This window comes from Oncorhynchus clarkii, chromosome 12 (assembly GCF_045791955.1).
Source record: "Oncorhynchus clarkii lewisi isolate Uvic-CL-2024 chromosome 12, UVic_Ocla_1.0, whole genome shotgun sequence".
Classification (NCBI taxonomy): domain Eukaryota; kingdom Metazoa; phylum Chordata; class Actinopteri; order Salmoniformes; family Salmonidae; genus Oncorhynchus; species Oncorhynchus clarkii.
In genome coordinates, this window is record NC_092158.1 from 88,375,309 (window position 1) to 88,399,615 (window position 24,307).

Genomic DNA, 24,307 nt, shown 5'->3' on the forward strand with positions numbered 1-24,307 from the left:
ATTCACTTATCTGTTTGCCTACCTGTGTGTGACCATTGCCAGCCTGTGCCCACGATTCCTGCCTTCTGCAAAGGCAAAATAAACACCTGCTGTGCTCTGTGCGTGAATCTACACCTTTTTCTCCCTGAGTATATGTTACAGAATACCTCACTTTAATATGGAATGGATTCAGCGGAGTTACAGCCGCGCGTAACCCAGCAAGAGGAGCGTATGGAGAAAATCTGCCATCCCTACTCCTCCCATGACAGGTATTGTAACCCATAGCCCTCCTTCATTCATATCCATGCCTGGAAAATATGACGGTTCACCTGGGAAATGTCATGGATTTCTGATGCAATGCAGCAAATACAGTGCCTTGCGAAAGTATTTGGCCCCCTTGAACTTTGCGACCTTTTGCCACATTTCAGGCTTCAAACATAAAGATATAAAACTGTATTTTTTTGTGAAGAATCAAGAACAAGTGGGACACAATCATGAAGTGGAACGACATTTATTGGATATTTCAAACTTTTTTAACAAACCAAAAACTGAAAAATTGGGCGTGCAAAATTATTCTTAAAATTAAATTAAAATTATTATTACATTGAGCACAACCCCACTAACTTCACCACCGACAAGAGCAGGGTAGATTTTGTTGTCTCTACTCACAGGCAAAGCCCTGGATTGGGCCACTGCCATATGGACTGCCTACAGCACAGAACTCGGATCCGAGACCCATTTCCACACCCTTTTCAAAGAGGTATTTGATCACTCTCCTTCCGGAGACCTCCTCATAGAACGTCAACAAGAACGCCATTCAGCTGCCAAGTATGCCCTGATGTTCCGCACCATGGCTGCAGGGAGTGGATGGAGTGAGGCTGATTTACTTATCGTCTACCAAAGAGGGCTCAACAGGGAACTTAAGGCAGAGCTGGACTGTAGAGGTGATCTTCAGGATTTAAATCAATATATTCGCATGTCCATCTCAATCGACCACCTCATTGGCCGACCGCCGAAGAACTCTGCCACCCAGGAACCCAAAAACGTCCCTTTCCATGATTCCGTCATCCCATCCAAGTCTTCCAGAGCCCATGCAGTTGGGCCATGCTCCCTTCCCGTGTATCGAACGTCAAAGGAGGATCCAAGAAGGGCTCTGCCTATACTGTGGAGGGAAAGATCATCTACTCAGCCATTGCCCTGTTCGCCTCCCACGGAGAGATGAGAAGTGTCCCTCCGCTGCCATGAAGGTAGGCGTGTCCTTATTTCTAAACATCTCCCAGAAGCAATTCTCCATCCCAGTATTGATAACCGTGAAGGGGGTTACTAAGTACATAGAGGGCTTGATAGATTCTGGAGCAGCAGGTCATTTTAGCAATCTCCAGCTAGTACAAGAGCTTGACATTGATCTAACACCTGTCACCAATCGTTTAAGGATTAACACCCTGGACGGGCAGCAATTGGGCACAGGCCTCATTACACACCTGACACAGAGCGTCACCCTGCAGAGCCGGGTCTTACACACCGAAACCATTCAACTCCCTAAACTCTCATTCCTCAAACAGCCACTCATCCTCATACACCCCTGGCTTTGTCGTCACGACCTTGCCAACTCGTGGAGACAAGGTGAACTACTGTCCTGGTCTTCTACCTACTTCGGCAGTTGTCTCAGCCTACCCTGCAGAGCCACCACCATTGAGGACTCTGCCTCTGCAGTGCCACCCACCATACCATCTGAATTCCTCCAGGACAGCAACATCTAAATCAAGGCCTCTACTCTGCCACCACATCGCCCAGGAGACTGTGCTATTGACTTACTCCCTGGAGCGTCCCCACCGAAGGGCTGTGTTTACCCCCTATCTATCCCGGAAAATTAGGCAATGGAGAACTACATTGATGAAACACTCAAACGATTTCATTCGTTCTTCTTCCACGGCTGCGGTCAGATTCGTCTTCGTTGGAAAAAAAGGACGGTGGTCTCCGTCCATGTATTGATTATCGTTCCCTGAATGACGTCAAGAACCGTTTCCCTCTTCCTCTGATCCCAGCAACCCTTGAATAAATGGGCCGAGCCAACATCTATACAAAACTCGACCTGCAAAGTGCATAAAACCTTGTCCGTATACGTGAAGGCCGACGAATGGAAGACTGTCTTTATCACCGCACGAGGGCACTACGAATACCCGGTCATGGCCTTACTAACACCACTGCCATCTTCCAATCCATTATGAACAAGGTTTCCAGGATATGATCAACCGCTTTCTCATTGTCTACATTGATGACATTGTGATTTACTCCCACTCCCTGAAGGAACACATACAGCATGTGCAAAAGTTTCTTCAACGGCTCCTTGACCATAACCTTAAAGTTAAGACTGAAAAGAGCACCTTCCATGTAACCTCTGTAAAGTTCCACGGTTTCGTACTGACACCTGGAGGGGCCGTTAGTGAAGTCACCTCTGTCAGTAACTGGCCCAAACCCACCACCATTAAGGAACTCCAACATTTCATTGGGTTCTCCAACTACTATCGCCAGTTCATTCAGATCTTCAGTTCTATTGCCGCACCCCTCACTGCCCTTACCAGCCAAAAGACCCAGTCCCTTCAATGGACTGATACCTCCATGACTGCTTTCAACAACTTGAAACGCCTCTTCACCTCAGCTCCTGTCCTCTGCCAACCTGATCAGACCCTTCCTTTCACCCTGGAGGTGGATTCCTCTGCAGTAGGAATAGGAGACATACTCTCTCAGCGGGTGGGAACACCACCAAAATCACATCCCTGTGCCTTCTCCTTCTATCCCTTTCTCGTCCTTACAAATCATCGTGATCTGGAATATATCAGAGGGCAAAGAGGTTAAACACTCAGACAAGCCTGCTGGGCTCTCTTCTTCACACGCTTCCATTTTCATGCTACTTACATCCCTAGAAAGAAAAACATAAAAGCTGGTGCTCCCTGCTGCCAGATTGACCTTCTGACCAGTAATTCAGAGCCTACACATATTATTCATTCCTCTTGCATTATGGGACCAGTAGAGTGGGAGGTTCACTCTGCCATACAAGAAGCCCTAACCTCAGACCCAGCTCCTCCTGAGAAACCAGCTGGGAAGAGTTACATACCAGCAGCTGTTAAACTCCAACTGATGCAATGAGTCACGTCCTTGGGGTTAGGACATCCGGGCATTACACAAACCACTTAACTTTCTAGCCTGTAAATTCTGGTGGTCCTCACTAGCATCCGACGTAAGGGATTACATACTGTCCAGTCTGTGCACAAACCAAAAGCCCTCGTCATCTCCTTTCCGGTAAGCTTCAACCTTTGCCAAACCCTCACAGACCCTTGTCCCACATAGCTGTTGAGTTCATCACAGACCTTCCTGAATCCTCTGGTAACACCACCATCCTTGTCATAGACTGTTTTTCAAAAATGTGTCTGGTTCTTCTTCCTCATTTACAGTTGAAGTCAGAAGTTTACATACACTTATGTTGGAGTTGTTAAAACTCATTTTTCAACCACTCCACAAATTTCTTGTTAACAAACTATTGTTTTGGCAAGTCGGTTAGGACATCTACTTTGTGCATGACACAAGTAATTAAAAAAAAAATTGTTTACAGACAGCTTATTTCACTTATAATTCACTGTATCACAATTCCAATGGGTCAGAAGTTTACATACACTAAGTTGACTGTGCCTTTAAACAGCTTGGAAAATTCCAGAAAATGATGTCATGGCTTTAGAATCTTCTGATAGGCTAGTTGACATCATTTGAGTCAATTGGAGGTGTACCTGTGGATGTCTTTCAAGGCCTACCTTCAAATTGAGTGCCTCTTTGCTTGAAATCAGGGGGGGAAAAAAAGCTATCAGCCAAGACCTCAGAAAAAAATTGTAGACCTCCACAATTCTCGCTCATCTTTGGGAGCAATTTCCAAACGCCTGAAGGTACCACGTTCATCTGTTCAAACAATATTACGCAAATATAAACACCATGGGACCACGCAGCTGTCATATACCGCTCAGGAAGGAGACGCATTCTGTCTCCTAGAGATACTTTGGTGCGAAAAGTTTAAATCAATCCCAGACCAACAGCAAAGGACCTTGTGAAGATGTTGGAGGAAACAGGTACAAAAGTATCTATATCCACAGTAAAACAAGTCCTATATCGACAAAACCTGAAAGGCCACTCAGCAAGGAAGAAGTCACTGCTCCAAAACCACCATAAAAATGCCAGACTACAGTTTGCTACTGCACATGGGGACAAAGATCGTACACTTTGGAGAAATGTCCTCTGGTCTGATGAAATGAAAACAGAACTGTTTGGCCATAATGACCATCGGCATGTTTGGAGGAAAAAGGGGGAGGCTTACAAGCCGAAGAACACCGTCCCAACTGTGAAGCACCGGGGGTGGCAGCATCATGTTGTGTGGGTGCTTTGCTGCAGGAGGGACTGGTGCACTTCACAAAATGAGGTAGGAAAAGTATGTGGATATATTCAAGCAACATCTCAAGACATCAGTCAGGAAGTTATAGCTTGGTCACAAATGGGTCTTCCAAATGGACAATGACCCCAAGCATACTTCCAAAGTTGTGGCAAAACGGCTTAAGGACAACAAAGTCAAGGTATTGGAGTGGCCATCACAAAGTCTTGACCTCAATTCTATAGAAAATTTGTGGGCAGAACTGAATAAGCGTGTGCCAGTTACACCAGGTCTGTCAGGAGGAATGGGCCAAAATTCACCCAACGTACTGTGAAAAGCTTGTGGAAGGCTACCCGAAATGTTTAACCCACATTAAACAAGTTAAAAGCAATGCTACCAAATACTAATTGAGTGTATGTTAACTTCTGACCCACTGGGAATGTGATGAAAGAAATACAAGCTGAAATAAATCATTCTCTCTACTATTATTCTGACATTTCACATTCTTAAAATAAAGTGGTGATCCTAACTGACGTAAGACAGGGGATTTTTATGAGGATTAAATGTCAAATATTGTGAAAAACTGAGTTTAAAAGTATTTGGCTAAGGTGCATGTAAACTTCAGACTTCAACTGTAACTCTTTTCTCTCCCAACATCAGTCAAATCTACTGAGACCTGTCATAATAGTTTGGTTCCGGTTGACATCTCTAGAACGTTGGTTTGATACAATAACACCATTGTGAATGCTGCAAATCTCTCTTCAGGCATCTCCCTTCTTGTTGTTGTTTGTCAGATGGGTTCCTCCTTGGTAACTAACAGCAGTTCATACCTTTTGGTTGTTCCAGTGTTCTTCCCTTTCACCCTGCAGTTGAATTGTATCTCAAGGTAACAGGAGTAAATATTTAATGGTTAGTTTGGTTCCAAAAGTAAAGAAACTATAAAATGTCACACAGACAATGAAAGAATGAATGCAACGTTGTTGCAACGTGTTCTCTGACCGTCTGTAACGGCTGTCTTCCTCTTCTGATGATATATAAAGTATCGGACCAATATGCAGCGTGGTAAGTGTCCATTTTCATATATATTTTAACTCAGAACACTAAGACAAAATAACAAAAAATAGACCAACACGAAACAGTTCTGTCTGGTGCAGAGACAGAAAACAACTACCCACAACCCATAGTGGGAAAACAGGCTGCTTAAGTATGGGTCTCAATCAGAGAGGGAACCATACCAGGCCAAACAAAGAAATACAAAACCTAGACTACAAAACCTAGAATGCCCACCCCAACTCACACCCTGACCAAACTAAAATAGAGACATAAAAAAGGAACTAAGGTCAGGACGTGACACCGTCACAGTTGATGTCTGCACACATTGGAGGAGCAGCATCCTGTTTGTTTTGCACAGTGACACTCCATTAGACTTTCACAAGCTGATTATTTTCACATCTCTCTCTCTTTCAGTTCCGCTAAACAATGAAACATGCTGTTTGTACGAGAGGTTTCAGAAGACATGAGTTTCACTAAAATAGTTGCAGATAGTAATGAAGGATGGATGAATTGGAGACAAGACCTAATTTTTCAATAACTTTTGTTAATTCTCTAGTACATTTACATATAAAAATAGGAAGTGGGTAACCTATTTAATGAATTTGTGCTGTTGATATTATTATTTATATTAATATTATTAGTCTGGGACTGTAGCCCTCTTCAGAGCCCTGTGACATGCCTCTATAATGACATTATTACTTTGGGGCTGTAGTCCTCTTCAGAGCCCTGTGACATGCCTCTATGATGACATTATTACTCTGGGACTGTAGTCCTCTTCAGAGCCCTGTGACATGCCTCTATAATGACATTATTACTCTTGCCTAGTTAAATAAAGGTAAAATAAATGTTAAAAATGCAGGCAAATTATATCAGTTTTACCAAACCTTTACCAACATGTCAAATGTGCATGGAAAACATGTCAAGTACCACTTCTACTCCAAACACGGAGATGAGTACTAAGCTCTCCCTCGCCCTCCATTTGGCATATATGGCCATATATGCTACGCTTGAGGACTGTTTTGTTAGCAAAAACTGGAACATGTTCCGGGATTCATCCTATGGCATTGAATAGTATAACACCTCAGTCATCGGCTTCATCAATAAGTGCATTGACAATGTCGTCCCCAAGATGAACGTATGTACATATCCAAACCAGAAACCATGGATTACAGGCAACATCCGCAGTCCCCTCCTGTACTCCCTGTTCACCCACGACTGCGTGGAAAACATGACTACAACACAATTAAGTTTACTGATGAAACAACAGTGGTAGGCCTGATCACCAACAATGAGACAGCCTATAGGGAGGAGGTAAGATAACTGGCAGTGTGATGCCAGGAAAACAACCTCTCCCTTAATGTGAGCAAGACAACGGCGCTGATCGTGGACTACAGGAAAAGGCGGGCCGAACAGGCCCCCATTAAAATCAACTGGGCTGTAGTGGAGCGGGTCGAGAGTTTCAAGTTCCTTGATGTCCACATTGCAAACAAACTATCATGGTCCAAATACACCAAGACAGTCGTGAAGAGGGCACGACAAAACCTATTCCCCTTCTGGAGACTGAAAAGATTTTGCATAGGTCCCCAATTTTAGTTCTACAGCTGCACCATCGAAAGCATCATGACCGGTTGTATCACCGCCTGATATGGCAACTGCTTGGCATCTGATCGTAAGGCGCTACAGAGGGTAGTGCGTATGGCCCAGTACATCACTTCGGCCAAGCTTCCTGCAATGCAGGACCTATATAATAGATGAAATCCCATAGAATTGTAAGAGACTACAGTTTATTTGGTAAATATTTTCTTAACTCTTCTTGAACTGCACTGTTGGTTAAGGGCTTGTAAGTAAAAGCATTTCACGGTAAGGTCTACACTGTTGGTTAAGGGCTTGTAAGTAAGCATTTTACGGTAAGGTCTACAGTGTTGGTTAAGGGCTTGTAAGTAAGCATTTCACGGTAAGGTCTACACTGTTGGTTAAGGGCTTGTAAGTAAAACATTTCACGGTAAGGTCTACACTGTTGGTTAAGGGCTTGTAAGTAAAGCATTTCACGGTAAGGTCTATACTGTTAGTTAAGGGCTGGTAAGTAAGCGTTTCACTGTAAAGTCTACACTGTTGGTTAAGGGCTTGTAAGTAAAGCATTTCACGGTAAGCATTTTTTTATTTTTTTTATTTTACCTTTATTTAACCAGGTAGGCAAGTTGAGAACAAGTTCTCATTTACAATTGCGACCTGGCCAAGATAAAGCAAAGCAGTTCGACAGATACAACGACACAGAGTTACACATGGAGTAAAACAAACATACAGTCAATAATACAGTATAAACAAGTCTATATACAATGTGAGCAAATGAGGTGAGAAGGGAGGTAAAGGCAAAAAAGGCCATGGTGGCAAAGTAAATACAATATAGCAAGTAAAACACTGGAATGGTCGTTTTGCAATGGAAGAATGTGCAAAGTAGAAATAAAAATAATGGGGTGCAAAGGAGCAAAATAAATAAATTAATTAAATACAGTTGGGAAAGAGGTAGTTGTTTGGGCTAAATTATAGGTGGGCTATGTACAGGTGCAGTAATCTGTGAGCTGCTCTGACAGTTGGTGCTTAAAGCTAGTGAGGGAGATAAGTGTTTCCAGTTTCAGAGATTTTTGTAGTTTGTTCCAGTCATTGGCAGCAGAGAACTGGAAGGAGAGGCGGCCAAAGAAAGAATTGGTTTTGGGGGTGACTAGTGAGATATACCTACTGGAGCGTGTGCTACAGGTGGGAGATGCTATGGTGACCAGCGAGCTGAGATAAGGGGGGACTTTACCTAGCAGGGTCTTGTAGATGACATGGAGCCAGTGGGTTTGGCGACGAGTATGAAGCGAGGGCCAGCCAACGAGAGCGTACAGGTCGCAATGGTGGGTTGTATATGGGGCTTTGGTGACAAAACGGATTGCACTGTGATAGACTGCATCCAATTTGTTGAGTAGGGTTTTGGAGGCTATTTTGTAAATGACATCGCCAAAGTCGAGGATTGGTAGGATGGTCAGTTTTACAAGGGTATGTTTGGCAGCATGAGTGAAGGATGCTTTGTTGTGAAATAGGAAGCCAATTCTAGATTTAACTTTGGATTGGAGATGTTTGATGTTCTCTGGAAGGAGAGTTTACAGTCTAACCAGACACCTAAGTATTTGTAGTTGTCCACGTATTCTAAGTCGTAGCCGTCCAGACTAGTGATGTTGGACAGGCGGGTAGGTGCAGGTAGCGATCGGTTGAAGAGCATGCATTTAGTTTTACTTGTATTTAAGAGCAATTGGAGGCCACAGAAGGAGAGTTGTATGGCATTGAAGCTTGCCTGGAGGGTTGTTAACACAGTGTCCAAAGAAGGGCCGGAAGTATACAGAATGGTGTCGTCTGCGTAGAGGTGGATCAGAGACTCACCAGCAGCAAGAGCGACCTCATTGATGTATACAGAGAAGAGAGTCGGTCCAAGAATTGAACCCTGTGGCACCCCCATAGAGACTGCCAGAGGTCCGGACAGCAGACCCTCCGATTTGACACACTGAACTCTATCAGAGAAGTAGTTGGTGAACCAGGCGAGGCAATCATTTGAGAAACCAAGGCTGTCGAGTCTGCCGATGAGGATGTGGTGATTGACAGAGTCGAAAGACTTGGCCAGATCAATGAATACGGCTGCACAGTAATGTTTCTTATCGATGGCGGTTAAGATATCGTTTAGGACCTTGAGCGTGGCTGAGGTGCACCCATGACCAGCTCTGAAACCAGATTGCATAGCAGAGAAGGTATGGTGAGATTCGAAATGGTCGGTATCTGTTTGTTGACTTGGCTTTCGAAGACCTTAGAAAGGCATGGTAGGATAGATATAGGTCTGTAGCAGTTTGGGTCAAGAGTGTCCCCCCCTTTGAAGAGGGGGATGACCGCAGCTGCTTTCCAATCTTTGGGAATCTCAGACGACACGAAAGAGAGGTTGAACAGGCTAGTAATAGGGGTGGCAGCAATTTCGGCAGATAATTTTAGAAAGAAAGGGTCCAGATTGTCTAGCCCGGCTGATTTGTAGGGGTCCAGATTTTGCAGCTCTTTCAGAACATCAGCTGAATGGATTTGGGAGAAGGAGAAATGGGGAAGGCTTGGGCGAGTTGCTGTTGGGGGTGCAGTGCTGTTGACCGGGGTAGGAGTAGCCAGGTGGAAAGCATGGCCAGCCGTAGAAAAATGTTATTGAAATTCTCAATTATGGTGGATTTATCAGTGGTGACGGTGTTTCCTATCTTCAGTGGAGTGGGCAGCTGGGAGGAGGTGTTCTTATTCTCCATGGACTTTACAGTGTCCCAGAACTTTTTTGAGTTAGTGTTGCAGGAATCAAATTTCTGCTTGAAAAAGCTAGCCTTGGCTTTTCTAACTGCCTGTGTATAATGGTTTCTAGCTTCCCTGAACAGCTGCATATCACGGGGGCTGTTCGATGCTAATGCAGAACGCCATAGGATGTTTTTGTGTTGGTTAAGGGCAGTCAGGTCTGGGGAGAACCAAGGGCTATATCTGTTCCTGGTTCTAAATTTCTTGAATGGGGCATGTTTATTTAAGATGGTTAGGAAGGCATTTAAAAAAAATATCCAGGCATCCTCTACTGACGGGATGAGATCAATTGTTTTAATTGTTTATGCTCTTGACCAAGGCATCCAAACGAAATATGGAAACTGGCTTCTGTTTCTGTTTTTAAGTTAAATGCTATATTTCACAGGTCCCTGTTTTAGCATAACTTGTTACATAAGACCGAATCAAGCAGTTCGGTCACATTTGTTGAGGTATTGAATTTGTCGTTCAAAATGTCTACTAGTCTTTGAGATTTGTTGTCACGTTCTGACCTTGATTTTCGTTGTTTTGTATTTATTTAGTATGGTCAGGGCGTGAGTTGGGTGGGCAGTCTATGTTTGTTTTTCTATGTTTTGGGGCATTTCTATGTTTTCGGCCTAGTATGGTTCTCAATCAGAGGCAGGTGTCATTAGTTGTCTCTGATTGAGAATCATTCTTAGGTAGCCTGGGTTTCACTGTGTGTTTGTGGGTGATTGTTCCTGTCCCTGTGTTTGTTGTCACAGGATAGGCTGTATAGGTTTTTCACGTTCCGTTTGTTGTTTTGTAGAGTTAAGTTATTTCATGTATCGTTCATTTTCCATTAAAGAAACATGAGTAACCACCACGCTGCTTTTTGGTCCGCTTCTCCTTCTACAGACGAACGTCGTTACATTTGTTTTGACAAATCTGATGAAGTCCTTTTAAATGCTTTATAGGGAGTGTATTTTTTTCTGATTCATTTGAAATTACTTAGAAATAATCATTTTTCAACTACTTAGAAATATTCAGATTTAAATTACAAAGAAATAATCCTATTTAAATTACTTATAAATAATCATATTTAAATTACATAGATTACATCTTTAAATTACATTTTATTTAGAATATATACATTTTTTTCTTCCACATTTGTTTATCAGATCCTTTTTGTATTTTTCAACACCTAATCGCTAACACAAATCTTTGCATATACATTTGAAGTCGGAAGTTTACAAACACCTTAGCCAAATACATTTAAACTCAGTTTTCACAATTCCTGAGATTTAATCCCAGTAACAATTCCCTGTTTTAGGTCAGTTGGATAACAACTTTATTTTAAGAATGTGAAATGTCAGAATAATAGTAGAGAGAATGATTTATTTCAGCTTTTATTTCTTTCATCACATTCCCAGTGGGTCAGAAGTTTACATTCACTCAATTAGTATTTGGTAGCATTGCCTTTAAATTGTTTCACTTGAGTCAAATGTTTTGGGTAGCATTCCACAAGTTTCCCACAATAAGTTGGGTGAATTTTGGCCCATTCCTCTTGACAGAGCTGGTGTAACTGAGTCAGGTTTGTATGGCCTCCTTGCTCGCAGACGCTTTTTCAGTTCTGCCCACACATTTTCTATAGGGTTGAGGTCAAGGCTTAGTGATGGCCACTCCAATACCTTGACTTTGTTGTCCTTAAGCCATTTTGCCACAACTTTGGAAGTATGCTTGGGGTCATTGTCCATTTGGAAGACCCATTTGCGACCAAGCTCTAACTTCCTGACTGATGTCTTGAGATGTTGCTTCAAAATATCCACATAATTTTCCTACCTCATGATGTCATCTATTTTGTGAAGTGCACCTGTCCCTCCTGCAGCAAAGCACCCGCACATCATGATGCTGCCACCCCGGTGCTTCACAGTAGAGGTGGTGTTCTTTGGCTTGCAAGACTCCCCCTTTTTCCTCCAAACATGACGATGGTCATTATGGTCAAACAGTTCTATTTTTGTTTCATCAGACCAGAGGACATTTCTCCAAAAAGTACGATCTTCGTCCATGTGTGCAGTTGCAAACTGTAGTCTGTTTTTTATGGGAGTTTTTGAGCAGTGGCTTTTTCCTTGCTGAGCGGCCTTTGATGATATGTTGAGATAAGGCTCATTTTACTGTGGATATAGATACTTTTGTACCTGTTTCCTACAGCATCTTCACAAGGTCCTTTGCAGTTGTTCTGGGATTGATTTGCACTCTTCTCACCAAAGTACGTTCATCTCTAGGAGACAGAACGCATCTCCTTCCTGAGCCATATGACGGCTGCGTGGTCCCATGTTGTTTATACTCTCATACTTGTCACGCCCTGACCGTAGAGATGCTTTTATTCTCTGTTTGTTTGGTCAGGGTGTGACTCGGTTGGGAAAGTCTATGCTTTCTGGTTCTTTGTTTTTGACCAGGTATGATTCTCAATCAGGGACAGCTGTCTATCGTTGTGTCTGAGTGGGAATCATACTTAGGCAGCCTTTTTTCCTTTTCTCATTTGTGGGTTGTTGTCTTCGTTGAATGCATGTATTGCCTTACGGAGCTTCACGTTCGTTTTGTTGTTCACTGTTTTTTTGGCGACATTCTTTCAAAAATAAAGAAACATTTACGCTCACCACACTGCACCTTGGTCCGGTCATTTCCTTGACGACGATTGTGACAGTACTATTGTTTGTACAGATGAACATGGCACCTTCAGGTGTTTGGGAATTGCTCCCAAGGATGAACCAGACTTGTGGAGGACTACAGTTTTTTTCTGAGGTCTTGGTTGACATCTTTAGATTATCCCATGATGTCAAGCAAAGAGGCACTGAGTTTAAGGTAGGCCTTGAAATACATCCACAGGTACACCTCCAATAGACTCAAATAATGTAATTTAGCTTCTAAAGTCATGACATAATTTTCTGGAATTTGCCAAGCTGTTTAAAGGCACAGTCATCTTAGTGTATGTAAACTTCTGACCCACTGGAATTGTGATACAGTGAATTATAAGTGAAATAATCTATCTGGAAACAAATTACTTGTGTCATGCAAAAGGTAGATGTCGTAACCAACTTGATAAAACTATAGTTGGTTAATTAACAAGAAATTTGTGAAGTGGTTGTAAAACGAGTTTTAATGATTCCAACATAAGTGTATGTAAACTTTCGACTTCAACTGTATATATGTTACTAAGAGGAACTGAAAAAGGGTGTGATTTTGTGAATATCTGTTTTATTTCAGATAACAGCTACTGTATGCTGCTGTGAAAGACAATACATTAACGACCAATGACAATGAACCAGTTATTAATGACAATACATGAACGACCACGAAGCAATTTTTATTTAAACATGGATCAACAAGATTTGTACAGAAGTGTAGTTATTAGCTGTTTAACTAAATGTGTTGCTAGGTGTTTAACTAAATGTGTTGCTAGTTATTTAACTAAATGTAGTTGCTAGTTGTTTAACTAAATGTAGTTGCTAGGTGTTTAACTAAATGTGTTGCTAGTTATGTAACTAAATGTAGTTGCTAGGTGTTTAACTAAATGTGTTGCTAGTTGTTTAACTAAACACAGTTGCTAGTTGTTTAACAAAATGCAGTTGCTAGTTGTTTAACTAAATGTAGTTGCTAGTTGTTTAACTAAATGCAGTTGCTAGTTGTTTAACTAAACACAGTTGCTAGTTGTTTAACAAAATGCAGTTGCTAGTTGTTTAACTAAATGTAGTTGCTAGTTGTTTAACTAAATGTAGTTGCTAGTTGTTTAACTAAATGCAGTTGCTAGATGTTCAACTACATGTAGTTGCATGCAGTTGCTAGGTGCAATTTAGCTTTTAGCCAATAAAGGGACACCGATCCCGAAGAAGTTTTAATTAACTAAATATGTTGCTAGTTGTTTAACTAAATGTATTTGCTAGTTGTTCAGCTCAATGTGTTGCTAGATTTTGAGCAACATTTGTTGGAAGTTGTTCAAATAAATGTGTTGCTTGAGTGTTGCCTGTATATGATTCATTACACATGTATTTGAAACAGTAGGAGGAGTACAGTAGGATAGTGAGTACAGTAGAATATCTAATAAGAGTGGAACAAAGCATGCTGCCCCAGAATAATAATGTCATTATAGAGGCATGTCACAGGGCATTGAAGAGGACTACAGCCCCAGAGTAATAATGTCATTATAGAGGCATGTGACAGGGCTCTGAAGAGGACTACAGCCCCAGAGTAATAATGTCATTATAGAAGCATGTCACAGAGCTCTGAAGAGGACTACAGCCCATAGAGTAATAATGCCACATTATAGAGGCATGTCACAGGGCTCTGAAGAGGACTACAGCCCCAGTGTAATAATGTCATTGTAGAGGCATGTCACAGGGCTCTGAAGAGGACTACAGCCCCAGAGTAATAATAATAATGTCAACAGCACAACGTCATTAAAGAAGTTACCCACTTCCTCTTTTGATATTTATATCTACTAGAGAATTCATTAATAATTAAGATGTGCTGTAATCCAATTCCTTTTTCATTGCAATCTACAGACGTTTGAATGAGTCTAATCAGTCTTCTGAAATCTATCCCGTCCCAACAGGTCCTTTGTGTCAATTGTCATTTTTTATAGACAGTATTTTTGTTTTCAGGAACTGAAAGAGAGATATGTAAAACAGGTAAAAATAGACTTTCACAAGCTGTTTTACATACAGTGTTACTGTGCTGTACAAACAGGATGCTGGTCCTTGTATCTACGCAGACATCAACTGTGGCGGTCAGAGAACACGTTGCAGCTCTGCATTCATTTCTTCATTGTCTGTGGGACATTTTATAGTTTCTTTACTTTTGGAACCAAACTAACCATTAAATATTTACTCCTGTTACCTTGAGATACAACTCAACTGCAGGGTGAAAGGGAAGAACACTGGAACAACCAAAAGGTATGAACTGCTGTTAGTTACCAAGGAGGAACCCATCTGACAAACAACAAGAAGACCAGAGACTCCATACTGTTTACAGCGTTCATAAGGGTTTTACTGTATCAAACCAACATCCTAGAGATATCCACCGGAACCAAACTATTCTGACAATTATCTCAGTAGATTTGACTGACGTTGGAAGAGATGAGATCTATGTTTTCCCACCCTGCCGTCCTGTTCCTGTGGATTCAGAGTTCTAGTGGATGGATGCATCCTAAATGCCAGATTTATGACAGTAGTGAAGACTTGGGACACATTCCCACCTGGATCTGCAGCCAACTACCTCATCATGCAGAATGTTACACAGCTGCCTGTCAAGATGTCACAGCCATCGAGGAGGATCTACTTGGACTTCCCCCTAATATCAATACCCTCTGCATATCTATGACACATGGTGAAAATAGATCCATGTCTCTGGGCTTTTTCTCTCAGTTTCAGGATCTGGAGTACCTGTGCATTAAGGGCTGTTTTACTAAAATCCTTCCAATTGGGAAAAGCCACCTTCCAAATCTGCAGTATTTACATTTGGATGGATTGGGCTTTGGGTGCTGTGATTGTCATTTTGGGCCTCATACATTCAGAGATTTAGTCAAGCTGAGTCATTTGACCATATGGGGTTATCGACTATCAGCAATGTCCCCAGATGTTTTCCATGGCATTCCTCTGTTACAAAGTCTCATCATTAGGGAACCCTGTTTAGAGGATTTGTCAGAGATACAATGCAGAATAATGAATATAAAGTCACTTATAGAGCTAAAAATAGAAGCACCAGAGATACAATCGATAAACCAATCAAACTGCTCCATTTCAATAACCAACGAAAGCATGAAACCTGTTTTTAACAATCTAGCATTCTCTGACGTCTCATTTGGTGAAATAACACATATAGAGGAAGGTTCACTGGCTTGGCTCCAGAACCTCACAATGTTAACAGGGGCTTTCAGCCAGGAAGTCCTACTGGACCTTCCCCTGTCTGGGATTCAGCAGATACAGGACTTCAGTTGCTATGGTAGCAATGAAATAGATATTGAAAGTATCTGTAATGTAGTTATTTTGTTTTCAATCAAGAAATTATTTGTAAACAATTTCAATACAAGCAGCCTCTCTATGTCCAGTGTTGAATTGTGCATTGGGCTAGAATATATGTATTTACATGGCATTTTCTGTTCTACTCCATATTTGGATTGGCATTTTATTTCCAGTCTAAAAAACCTTAACCAATTAACAATAGCCGGCCTAGAAGACAACAGACTTGATATTTGCTCCTTCCAAAAACAACCAATAACATGGTTAACAAAACTGACTTTAGGGTTGAACAATATACAGATGCTTTTTGCTAAACAATTTATCTGTCTTGTTAACCTACAGTATTTAGATTTAGCAGATAATTCAATTTCAAACATTGACGACTTTGCTTTCATGGGATTAACAAATCTGAAATCCTTAGACATTTCAAGAAATAAGATAACACAGATAAATACAAACACATTTTATGGTTTACAACTGACAAAACTGACTTTAAGGTTGAACAAGCTACACATGCTTTTTGCTAAACAATTTAGCTGTCTTGTTAAGCTCCTGTATCTCGATATAAAACAGAATTTAATTTCAAACATTGAAGACTTTGCTTTCCTGGGATTGACAAATCTGGAGTCCTTGGACATTACAAGAAATAAGATAACACAGATAAATGCAAACACATTTTATGGTTTACATAGTTTGACATGGTTAGACCTCAGGAACAATCCACTTATTCACAACATTGAGGCAATGTCTTTCACACACCTCATGTCTCTTAGACAAGTGTTTCTCGGGCAAGTGCACAACCCACTAACAGAACCTGTGATCAAGCTGAATCTGACACTTATATTTGGTGGAATTGTGAGTCAACTGACTCATCTGTACATTAGTTCAGCTATGAGGCCAATGCAGTTGACTATTGGCAGTAACATCACATCTAAACAGAATCTGAGTCTCCAGCTCAAAGGCCAGACGGTGTCATTTCAGGACTGTGACAGACCTTTCTTTCAGTCTGTAACCCATCTTCATGCTGATGCTGAAGAATTCCTTTGTGGATCTGAATTCATGGGAAAGTACTTCACGTCTGTGGAGACATTTGACTACAGATCAAAGCTTTCAGCTAAAAGGGTTGATTTAACATCAATTAATCAGCTGATTCACCTGAGGAAACTGACTCTACGACAGGTGGATCTTTTAATACAGCGTTCTGCCGACATCATTTTTCACAACTTGACCAAACTGGAGGTTCTGGAAATGTACCACTGCAGGATTTACTCTTTAGAGGGGAGTTTAACTAAAGACTTAAAATCTTTGAAAATATTGTATTTTCATATAGAGAACATTTATAATGTATTCTACAGCTTTACTGAACCTCTCTCTAGCCTTAAGTATTTGATACTTCCTCAGATCCAGATCTTTTGCAGTTGTGACAATGCTTGGCTCATTACATGGGCAAAGGGGTACAGGCAGGTTGAAGTGATCATGCTTACTCCGTATACTAGTCCCGTTATGTATGCTTTGGAGGACTTGATATGCTTGTCGGACAATGGAATAGACACACCTAATTTTGTCAGGTACACAGAAGCCAACTGCACAACCGAGGTTGGCTTTGTGCTCTTTGTTGCGACTGGCCTGGGAGTCCTGTTCTTCATGCTGGTGGTGTTGGTCCATAACCTGGCCGGCCCCTACCTCCTCCCCCTCTACCACATCACCCTTGGCTGGCTGTTAGAAGCCATGCGATCCAACACCAGGGGGCGCTACCATTACGATGCGTTTGTCTCCTATAGCGGGAAGGACGAGCGCTGGGTGGTGGAGGAGCTGCTACCTAACCTGGAGCAGAGGGGTCCTCCTTTCCTGCGCCTCTGTCTGCACAGCAGGGACTTCCAACTGGGGAAGGACATTGTGGAGAACATCACAGACAGCCTCTACCGGAGCCGCCACACCCTCTGCCTAGTCAGCCGCCACTACCTACGCAGTAACTGGTGCTCTCTGGAGATGAAGCTGGCCACCTACAGGCTGCAGCTGGAGCAAAGGGACATCCTCCTCCTGGTCTTCCTTGAGAAGATCCCCCCTCGCCGTCTGTCTGCCCACCACAGGCTGGCTCGCCTGCTGAAAACCAGGACTTATCTGGACTGGCCCCAGGACCCCCTTCAGCACCAGGCATTCTGGGACAGACTGTGGGCTAAACTGAAACCTCAGACTGAGCATGAGATCAGATGTTGATGTAGAACCTTGGGTATAGAAATGTGACATCATAAGTTGATGTAGAACCTTGTGGACTGAAATGTGACATCAGATTTTGATGTAGAACCTTGTGGACTGAAATGTGACATCAGAGGTTGATGTAGAACCTTGTGGACTGAAATGTGACATAAGATTTTGATGTAGAACCTTGTGGACTGAAACGTGACATCAGATGTTGATGTAGAACCTTGTGGACTGAAATGTGACATCAGAGGTTGATGTAGAACCTTGTGGACTGAAATGTGACATCAGAGGTTGATGTAGAACCTTGTGTTATTGCAGATGCAATGTTGACACATATGTTGAGCTGTTGAATTTGTTGTTAAAAGTCCTCCGTACAAAATGTCTACCGCTGTTTGAAGTTTGTCTTGTCAATTCCTTTTAAATGCTCTGTCTGGAGTGTACTTTTTGCGATTCATCTGAAATTACTTTTAATAGCCTTATTTAAATTGCTCATAAAAAAGCCTAAACATTTTTTAAATTCCCAAAATTGTATATATCCTATTTGTATTTTTAAACACCTAATTGCTAACACATATCTTTGTTTGTACATTTGTTGCTAAGAGGAACTGAAAAAGGGTGTGACTACTGTGTACTGAAGTGAATGACAAAACATGAATGTCCAATGACCATGAAGCAGTTATTAATGACTATACATGAATGACCAATGACCATGAAGCAGTTATTAATGACTATACATGATTGACCAATGACCATGAAGCAGTTATTAATGACTATACATGAATGACCAATGACCATGAAGCAGTTATTAATGACCACGATGCAGATATTTTATTTGAACATCGATCGAAGATATTTGTACAGAAATGTTGTTGCTAGTTGTTTAACTAAATGTTGTTGCAAGTGTTTTAACTAAATGTGTTTGCTATTTGTTTACCAAAATGTAGTTGCTAGTTGTTTAGCTAAATGTGTTGTTAGTTGTTTAACTAAATGTGTTGTTAGTTGTTTAACTAAATGTGTTGTTAGTTGTTTAACTAACATACAGTAGCTAGATGTTTAACTCAATGTGTTGAAGTTTTTTAACTAAATCTAATTGTGAGTTGTTTAGCTAAATCATGTTGCTATGTGTTTAAATAAATGTGTTGCTATTTGTTCAACTAAATGTAGTTGCTAGTTGTTAACTAAATGTATCTTTTAGCTGTTTAACTAAAGGTAGCTAGTTGTTTAACATTTTGAAGATGCTAGTTGTATAACTAAATCTAGTTGTTAGTTGTTTAACTAAATGTGTTGCTTGTTGTTTAATTAAATGCAGTTGCTATTTCTTTAACCAATTGTAGTTTCTATTTGTTTACCTAAATGTAGTTGTTAGGTGTTTAACTAAATGTGTTGCTAGGTGTTTAACTAAATGTGTTGCTAGTTGTTTAACTTAATGTGTTGCTAGTTTTTTAACTGAATGGGTTGCTAGTTGTTTAGCTAAATGTGTTGCTAGGTGTTTAACTAAATGTGTTGCTAGTTGTTTAACTTAATGTGTTGCTAGTTTTTTAACTGAATGGGTTGCTAGTTGTTTAGCTAAATGTGTTGCTAGTTGTTTAACTAACGGTGTTGCTTGAGTGTAGCCTGTATATGGTTCATTGCACATATATTTGATACATTTCTTAACTCATGGGAGTGGGGAGGTGTACCCCTTTCTGGACAATGAAGTCATTTCTGCGCAATATTGGAGGTAACATAGTTTTATTGAATTATTTCATTACTGTTTATGCTTTTGATAAAGGCTTTCATCCGAAATGTTGGAAACTGTCTTCTGTTTGTGTTTTAAATAAAGAGCATCCCTGCATTAGAATAACTCATTGTATTGTTCTATTCTAGAATGCCTCCATATTCTCTATTCTATAAGTTCTTAGATCTGACACATGCAGAACAGATAACTGTCTCTAACTGAGGCCAGCTTTCAGCAGCTTGTCCAGGCTATCAATGCTCTGACTACAGTAGACCACAGAGTAAGCCTGATGTGTCTGGTTAACCTCCATTATCATGGTGTATGATGGAGACTCCAGCATTATCAGTTCTAGTCACAGATAAGCATCATCCCTCCAGCTAAAGGTCAGGTCTTCCCCGGTGGTAACCTCGACTGAGACCTGAAGAATTATCCTACTAGAGTCCTAGGCTTGAGTTCTGTTTTAATTTAGAGTCTAGAGTCCTGAGTACTGAGTCAGTGTGCAGGGGTATAGGTAATGAGTCATCAGTGTCTAGGGTTACAGGTACTGAGTCAGTGTGCAGGGGTACAGGTTAGTTGAGGTTATTTGTACATGTAGGACTTATCATACGAGTAGAGGTGTTAACCCCGATGTCCTGGCTATATTTCTAATCTGGACCTCATACCGTCATGACCATCTAACTCTCCCCAGCTTTGGCTCATCCCTCCTCTCCCCTGTAACTATTCCCTAGGTTGTTAATGTAAATTAAGATGTGTTCTCTGTCAAAATACCTGGTAAAATAAAGATGAAATTAAAACAGAACTCAAGCCTAGGACTCTAGTAGGATAATTCTTCAGGTCTCAGGCAAGGTTACCACCGGGGAAGACCTGACCTTTAGCTGGAGGGATGATGCTTATCTGTGACTAGAACTGATAATGCTGGAGTCTCCATCATACACCATGATAATGGAGGTTAACCAGACATATCAGGCTTACTCTGTGGTCTACTGTAGTCAGAGCATTGATAGCCTGGTCAAGCTGCTGAAAGCTGGCCTCAGTTAGAGACAGTTATCTGTTCTGCATGTGTCAGATCTAAGAACTTATAGAATAGAGAATATGGAGGCATTCTAGAATAGAACAATACAATGAGTTATTCTAATGCAGGGATGCTCTTTATTTAAAACACAAACAGAAGACAGTTTCCAACATTTCGGCTGTATGTCTTTATCAAAAGCATAAACAGTAAAGAAATAATTCAATAAAACTATGTTACCTCCAATATTGCGCAGAAATTACTTCATTGTCCAGAAAGGGGAAATGTATCAAATATATGTGCCATGAACCATATATACAGGCTACACTCAAGCAACACCCTTAGTTAAACAACTAGCAACACATTTAGCTAAACAACTAGCAACTACATTTAGTTATACAACTAGCAACTACATTTAGTTAAACAACTAGCAACTACATTTAGTTAAACAACTAGCAACTACATTTAGTTAAACAACTAGCAACTACATTTAGCTAAACAACTAGCAACTACATTTAGTTAAATAACTGAAAAGGACATTTCAGTACAAAGCTCTTTGATCAATATTGAAATAAAGTAACTGCTTTGTGGTCATTCACATATTATCATTAATTACTGCTTCATGGTCATTCATTCATGTATTTCATTGTATGTGTTTCATTCATTCATGTATTGTCGTTCACACCCTTTTTCAGTGACTCTTGGCAAGAAATATACAGGCAAAGACATGTGTTAGCGATTAGGTGATAAAAAAAGTACAAAAAGGATATCATAAAATTCGTAGAAGTAAAAAAATGTCATTTAAATACTATTATTTTATGAAATGTAAAAAGGGTTATTTTGAAGTAATTTAACTATGATTATTTCTATGTAATTTAAATAGGAATACATATACATATTAGTTGAAGATGAATCAGAAAAGTACAGAGCATTTAAAATGACTTCATTAGAATTGTCTAAACACATCACAAATTCTGGAAGACATTTTGTAAAGAGGAATTTTAACGACAAATTCAATACCTCAACATATGTGTCAACATTGCGTCTTCATAAGCACAAGGTTCAACATCAACCTCTGATCTCAAGCTCAGTCTGAGGTTTCAGTTTAGCCCACAGTCTGTCCCAGAATGCCTGGTGCTGAAGGGGGTCCTGGGGCCAGTCCAGATAAGTCCTGGTTTTCAGTAGGCGAGCCAGCCTGTGGTGGGCAGAAAGCCGGCGAGGGGGGATCTTCTCCAGGAAGACCAGAAGAAGGATGTCCCTTTGCTCCAGCTGCAGCCTGTAGGTGGCCAGCTTCATCTCCAGAGAGCACCAGTTACTGCGTAGGTAGTGGCGGCTGACTAGGCAGAGGGTGTGGCGGCTCCGGTAGAGGCTGTCTGTGATGTTCTCCACAATGTCCTTCCCCAGCTGGAAGTCCCTGCTGTGCAGACAGAGGCGCAGGAAAGGAGGACCCCTCTGCTCCAGATTAGGTAGCAGCTCCTCCACCACCCAGCGCTCGTCCTTCCCGCTATAGGAGACAAACGCATCGTAGTGGTAGCGCCCCCTGGTGTTGGATCGCATGGCTTCTAACAGCCAGCCAAGGGTGATGTGGTAGAGGGGGAGGAGGTAGGGGCCGGCCAGAATATGGACCAACACCAATAGCATGAAGAACAGGACTCCCAGGCCAGTCGCAACAAAGAGCACAAAGCCAACCTCGGTTGTGCAGTTGGCTTCTGTGTACTTGACAAAATTAGGTGTTTCTATTCCATTGTCCGACAAGCATATCAAGTCCTCCAAAGCATACATACCGGTTTTAGCATACGGACCAAGCATGATCACTTCAACCTGCCTGCACCCCTTTGCCCATGTAATGAGCCAAGCATTGTCACAACTGCAAAACATCTGTAAATTATCAAATGTCAAAAGCTTAAGGCTAGAGAGAGGTTCAGTAAAGCTGTAGAATACATTATAAATGTTCTCTATATGCAAATACAACGTTTTCAAAGATTTCAAGTCTTTAGTTAAACTCCCCTCTAAAGAGTAAATCCTGCAGTTGTCAAGTTCCAGATCCTCCAGTTTGGTCAAGTTGTGAAAAATGATGTCGGCAGAATGCTGTATTAAAAGATCCACCTGTCGTAGAGTCAGTTTCCTCAGGTGAATCAGCTGATTAATTGATGTTAAATCAACCCTTTTAGCTGAAAGCTTCAATCTGTAGTCAAATGTCTCCACAGACGTGAAGTACTTTCCCATGAATTCAGATCCACAAAGGAATTCTTCAGCATCAGCATGAAGATGGGTTACAGACTGAAAGAAAGGTCTGTCACAGTCCTGAAATGACACCGTCTGGCCTTTGAGCTGGAGACTCAGGTTCTGTTTAGATGTGATGTTACTGCCGATAGTCAACTGCATTGGCCTCATAGCTGAACTAATGTACAGATGAGTCAGCTGACTCAGAATTCCACCAAATATAAGTGTCAGATTCAGCTTGATCACAGGTTCTGTTAGTGGGTTGTGCACTTGCCCGAGAAACACTTGTCTAAGAGACATGAGGTGTGTGAAAGACATTGCCTCAATGTTGTGAATAAGTGGATTGTTCCTGAGGTCTAACCATGTCAAACTATGTAAACCATAAAATGTGTTTGCATTTATCTGTGTTATCTTATTCCTTGTAATGTCTAAGGACTCCAGATTTGTCAATCCCAGGAAAGCAAAGTCTTCAATGTTTGAAATTAAATTATATTTTATATCCAGATACAGGAGCTTAACAAGACAGATAAATTGTTTAGCAAAAAGCATTTGATTTTTCAACCCTAAAGTGAGATTTGTTAACCATGTTATTGGTTGTTTTTGGAAGGAGCAAATATCAAGTCTGTTGTCTTCCAGGCCGACTATGTTTAATTGACTAAGGTTTTTGAGACTGGAAATAAAATGCCAATCCAAATGGGTAGTAGGATGGAAAGACAAAGGTACACTTAAATACATATATTCTAGCCCAGTGCACAATTCAACACTGGACATAGAGAGGCTGCTTGTATTGAAATTGTTTACAAATATTTTCTTGATTGAAAACAAAAACACTACATTACAGATACTTTCAATATCAATGACATTGATCCCAGAGCAACTGAAGTCCTGGATTTGTTTAATCCCAGACAGGGGAAGGTCCAGTAGGACTTCCTGGCTGAAAGCCCCTGTTAACCTTGTGAGGTTCTGGAGCCAAGCCAGTGAACCTTCCTCTATATGTGTTATTTCACCAAATGATAAGTCAACCCTCGCTAGATTTATAAAAACAGGTGTCATGCTTTCGTTGGTGTTTAAGACAGAGCAGTTTGAAATGATTAACGATTGTATGTTTGGTGCGTCTACATATAACCTAACAAGTGACTTAATATTCATTATTCTGCATGCTATCTCTGACAAATCCTCTAAACAGGGTTCCCTAATGATGAGACTTTGTAACAGAGGAATGCCATGGAAAACATCCGGGGACATTGCTGACAGTCTATAACTCCAAAGAATCAAATGACTTAGGTTGACGAGATCTCTGAATGTATGGGGCCCAATATGACAATCACAGCAATCATAGTCCATTCCCCAATTACTTAAGTACATATGTTGCAGATTTGGAAGGTGACTGTTCC

The 24,307-nt window shown here is 41.1% G+C and overlaps 2 protein-coding genes across 2 annotated transcripts; one reads left to right on the forward strand and one right to left on the reverse strand.

Moving 5' to 3' along the window:
* Positions 1–2,223: 2,223 nt before the first annotated feature.
* LOC139422586 (toll-like receptor 13) lies at positions 2,224–17,979 on the forward strand. Its single transcript, XM_071173729.1, has 3 exons — positions 2,224–2,700; positions 16,312–16,731; positions 16,960–17,979. The coding sequence occupies exons 1-3, from the start codon at positions 2,224–2,226 to the stop codon at positions 17,977–17,979; spliced, it is 1,917 nt and encodes a 638-aa protein (XP_071029830.1).
* A 3,779-nt stretch (positions 17,980–21,758) lies between these two features.
* On the reverse strand, positions 21,759–23,084 carry LOC139422587 (toll-like receptor 13). Its single transcript, XM_071173730.1, has 2 exons — positions 22,176–23,084; positions 21,759–22,094 (listed from the first exon to the last, which is right to left on the reverse strand). The coding sequence occupies exons 1-2, from the start codon at positions 23,082–23,084 to the stop codon at positions 21,759–21,761; spliced, it is 1,245 nt and encodes a 414-aa protein (XP_071029831.1).
* Positions 23,085–24,307: the final 1,223 nt, after the last annotated feature.

Excerpts from the sequence above, each read along its gene's own strand:
- LOC139422586 (XM_071173729.1), top strand. The coding sequence starts at position 2,224 with ATGATCAACCGCTTTCTCATTGTCTACATTGATGACATTGTGATTTAC. Across the intron at positions 2,701-16,311 it reads TGGAGGTGGATTCCTCTGCA|CTCCTGTATCTCGATATAAA; the intron begins GTAGGAATAGGA and ends TGTCTTGTTAAG. Across the intron at positions 16,732-16,959 it reads TCCAGCTCAAAGGCCAGACG|CGTTCTGCCGACATCATTTT; the intron begins GTGTCATTTCAG and ends CTTTTAATACAG.
- LOC139422587 (XM_071173730.1), bottom strand. The coding sequence starts at position 23,084 with ATGAGGCCAATGCAGTTGACTATCGGCAGTAACATCACATCTAAACAG. Across the intron at positions 22,095-22,175 it reads GCGGGAAGGACGAGCGCTGG|CTGGGGAAGGACATTGTGGA; the intron begins GTGGTGGAGGAG and ends AGGGACTTCCAG.